Source organism: Erythrolamprus reginae, chromosome 6, assembly GCF_031021105.1.
Source record: "Erythrolamprus reginae isolate rEryReg1 chromosome 6, rEryReg1.hap1, whole genome shotgun sequence".
NCBI lineage: Eukaryota > Metazoa > Chordata > Lepidosauria > Squamata > Dipsadidae > Erythrolamprus > Erythrolamprus reginae.
In genome coordinates this window covers 27434536-27438123 of record NC_091955.1, presented here as the reverse complement: position 1 = coordinate 27438123, position 3588 = coordinate 27434536, and the positions used below count along the sequence as shown (strand labels likewise).

Below are 3588 nucleotides of genomic sequence, written 5' to 3'. Positions count from 1 at the left end.
CTGATACAGGTTTACAGAGAAATCATTGAGTCTGTCATCTGCAGCTCTATAACTGTCTGGTTTGGTTCTGCAATCCAACAAGATCGACACAGACTTCAGAGGATAATCAGAACTGCAGAAAAAAACATTTGCTGCCAACCTGCCTTCCATTTAGGATCGGTATACTGCACGAGTCAAAAAGAGGACTGTGAAAATATTTACTGACCCTTGCATCATGGATATAAACTGTTTCAACTTCTACCCTCAAAACGTCACTATACAGCACCGCACATCAAGACAACTAGACGCAAGAACAGCTTTTTTCCCAAATACCACCACTCTGCTAAAGAAATAATTCCCTCAATGCTGTCAAACTATTTACAAAGTCTGCACTACTATTACTCCTTATTTTTTCTCATCATTCCTATCACCCATCTCCTCCCACTTATGACTGTATAACTTGTTGCTTGTATTCTTAAGACTTTTATTAATATTAATTGTTTCCTGATTGCTTATTTGATCCTTATGACAATCATTAAGTGTTGTACCTCATGATTCCTGACACATGTATATTTTCTTTTATGTACACAGAGAGCATATGCACCAAAGACAAATTACTTGTGTGTCCAATCACACTTGGCCAATAAAGAATTATATTATATTCTAAAGCCGCCCAGAGTTACTTTGAGGAAAGAGAGGAGGCTTATATATTTTACAAATAAATATTTTCAAAATAGGGTAAAAATTAAAGTTTGTGCTTGTGGACTACATTATTTTACAATCTGCAGAACTCATTCTGATTTGAGAGTGAATAATGGTATTAAACAACTAAGAGTTAAAAAACAACAACATTGTCCTCTCCTTTTCTGGCATAGCTAGTATGATTTCACTCAATTATTAACTTAGGGCCAGAACCCTGTAGGTTTTTGAATCAAAACAGGAAGATGTTTCTGTCAGAAATGTTATAGTGATGGCGAACCTATGACACATATGCCATAGGTGGCATGCAGCTGTGGACACATGAACTCTCGCACCAGTTCAACTCCCCTGTGCATGCACGCATGCCTCCCACTGGCCAGCTGGTCGTCGGGGCTTTGCCACACATACGAGGGAGTGGGCATATGCATGGGGGCCATGCGTGCATTGCATTTTGGGGGTTCGGGCACATGCATGAGCATTGGGCACTCAGTCTGGAAAAGCTTAGCCATCACAGGTATAGGGTTTCCTACCTGAAAAGGGGTTGGATTAGCAGACCTCCAAGTTCCCTTCCAACTCTGTAATTCTAACTATGGATCCAGTCCCACTTGGGTATGTCCCAACTTGCCTCTGATTTGGGTATCATCCGGACAACCACTGCTATGTCCAGTGATACTTAGTTTGTGGAAGAATTGCAGGTTTAAGGAGGGAAACTGAAAATGCTTGTATATTTGAACTACGTTTTTGTATATTCCAATGAAATTATATTTTGTGCTCAGTTCACCATTGTAGGGTGAAATAAATTTTATTTGTTACTTATGTGAATGCCTCTTGTGCCAAAGTATAACATCTGCAGCATAAGAGATCCTAAATGGCAGCATCTTAACTGATAAATATTTCATTAACACAAAAAAAATGAAAATAAATATTTCAGAGGAAGAAAATGTGAAATAATTTAAATCTATCATATTATTGTTGAAAAGCTTTGGACCATTTTCTGGTTACTTTAATCCTATGGCATACTGAAAATAAATTCTAAGATATGGGTATAGACCAGTTTAAGAATCAGTGAAAGGTTGAGGTGGTCTGCCGGGAAAAAACCAAATTTATCAGTTGTTTTAATTGGGCTTCATACCGTCTTTGACAAATAAATAAAATTGTCCATAATATACAAATATTTTCGAATGTAGCTCTCTACTTCTTATTTTTAAAATATTTTTTTTAAAAATGTGTATTGAAAGGAATTTGGAATGTGTTTTGAAATGCAAGATGCAAATTTCATATGTTAAATTTCACATTGTGATACACACGGCAATCTCAAAGGCACATATATACAGAAATATTCAAGAGAAGGTATGATATAGCAAACTGGAGGAATGTAGGAGGCATGCTGTTCCTTTAACCAACCCTCATAACCTGCTTAATTTATTTATTTATTTGGGGCTTATATGGAGCTAAGCTATTTGCAAGAATATTTCAAGTGACAATAAAAATGGAGTCCTTGTAGAGTCAGTGATATACGAATATGATTAAAATAAACTGGGTATATACATACATAAACTGAACTTGGATTAAGGGCTTTAATCACAGGAAAGTATGCAAAACTGCTATCTTTTTTAATGATAATAATTCAGTTGATTGTGTACTTACCGCTATAAGTCGTCGTTCATGATATTCATCAGCTGTCACATACGGCTTTGGTTCTATAAGCTTATCAGTGACATTTGACACATAAACACCAATTTTTGTCATTTGTGTAGAAGTTGTATTTGTGGTTTGTTGTAATTTTTTTCTTTCTACTACTGTCTAGAATTAATCAAAATCAAAATATTAATTTTAAGAAGGTTAAACCTTCTCTATATATATTAAACTGAATTAAAAACTAATTTATGAATGCATTAAATTAACAAATATATAGAATTATAGAATGGAATTATTTAATTATCATCTTCCAATAGAGTGGAACATATTTAACTTCCAAATCAGTTTTTCTGGCACGTATCTCAGGATCTTCAATCTTCATTAACGTATCTGGGCTGACCTACTGAACTCTTTCTATTCTCTGTATAAATTAATTAAATTGATCAAAAGCTAATTTATGAATGCAATACAATATATAAAATTAAAGAATTTAATTATTTGCAAATCAATTTTTCTTGCACATATCTCGGTCTTCATTCTTTCTGAACATACCTGTGTTGACCTACAGAACTCTTCATATTCTTTGTCTGGACGTTTTTTTGGATCTGTCTGTGATCCTGCATTAAGATATTCTATGTTTGTTTCTTTATGTCTAAATCCACCCAAGAATGGTTTTTCGAATGATGGCCTTTTAATTTCTACACATACATCTTGAAAAATGTCTGGCTCTGTTCAGACAAAACAGCATTATTAAATTAGATCCAACATTGGGCAATGTTTAACTAGACTATACACCTGTTTGTTCTTTACCTGTTTGAACTCGAACCATTATAATATCAGGCATATAGTATTCTTGCAGAAGTTTGTATGCTCTGAGTGGAAAGTTTTCAACATCTAATGAGTACATATCAAACTGTATTATCCCATTAGGTTGCACACCAAGATTCCAGAGGGTTTCATAATTTTCTATTATTCTCCCTAAAAAAGAAAAAAAATAGGTTCCACAATGAATTGAGAGGTCACTCAGCTTTGTTTCTTTGATCATTTGAGGAATGTGACAAATACCAAGAAAATACTAAGGAATGCCATTCCGTGTAAGACATCTTTCAGCCTTCCCAAGTAGATAGACAGGAATCACAACTAGGTGAGCTAATTGTATTTTATTGTAAAGCTGCATAAAAAGAATTTTGCAAATCAGATGGTACTAACTTCCCAACGTTCCTTTTACAGTCTGAAAAGTTAGGCAAGGTCCATTCTGAGTTTCTTTACTCA

The 3588-nt window shown here is 34.6% G+C and overlaps 1 protein-coding gene across 4 annotated transcripts in view; it reads right to left on the bottom strand.

Annotated features, from left to right (window-relative positions):
* The window catches only part of IQUB (IQ motif and ubiquitin domain containing), a 47884-nt gene that overhangs the window by 35215 nt on the left and 9081 nt on the right, over window positions 1-3588 (bottom strand). For all 4 annotated transcript variants that reach the window (XM_070755436.1, XM_070755439.1, XM_070755437.1 and 1 more), the window contains exons 4-6: window positions 3127-3294; window positions 2869-3044; window positions 2326-2481 (exon numbers count right to left, since the gene is read on the bottom strand). In XM_070755436.1, coding sequence (XP_070611537.1) covers window positions 2326-2481; window positions 2869-3044; window positions 3127-3294 — 500 coding nt within the window. The remainder of the gene's footprint in view (window positions 1-2325; window positions 2482-2868; window positions 3045-3126; window positions 3295-3588) is intronic.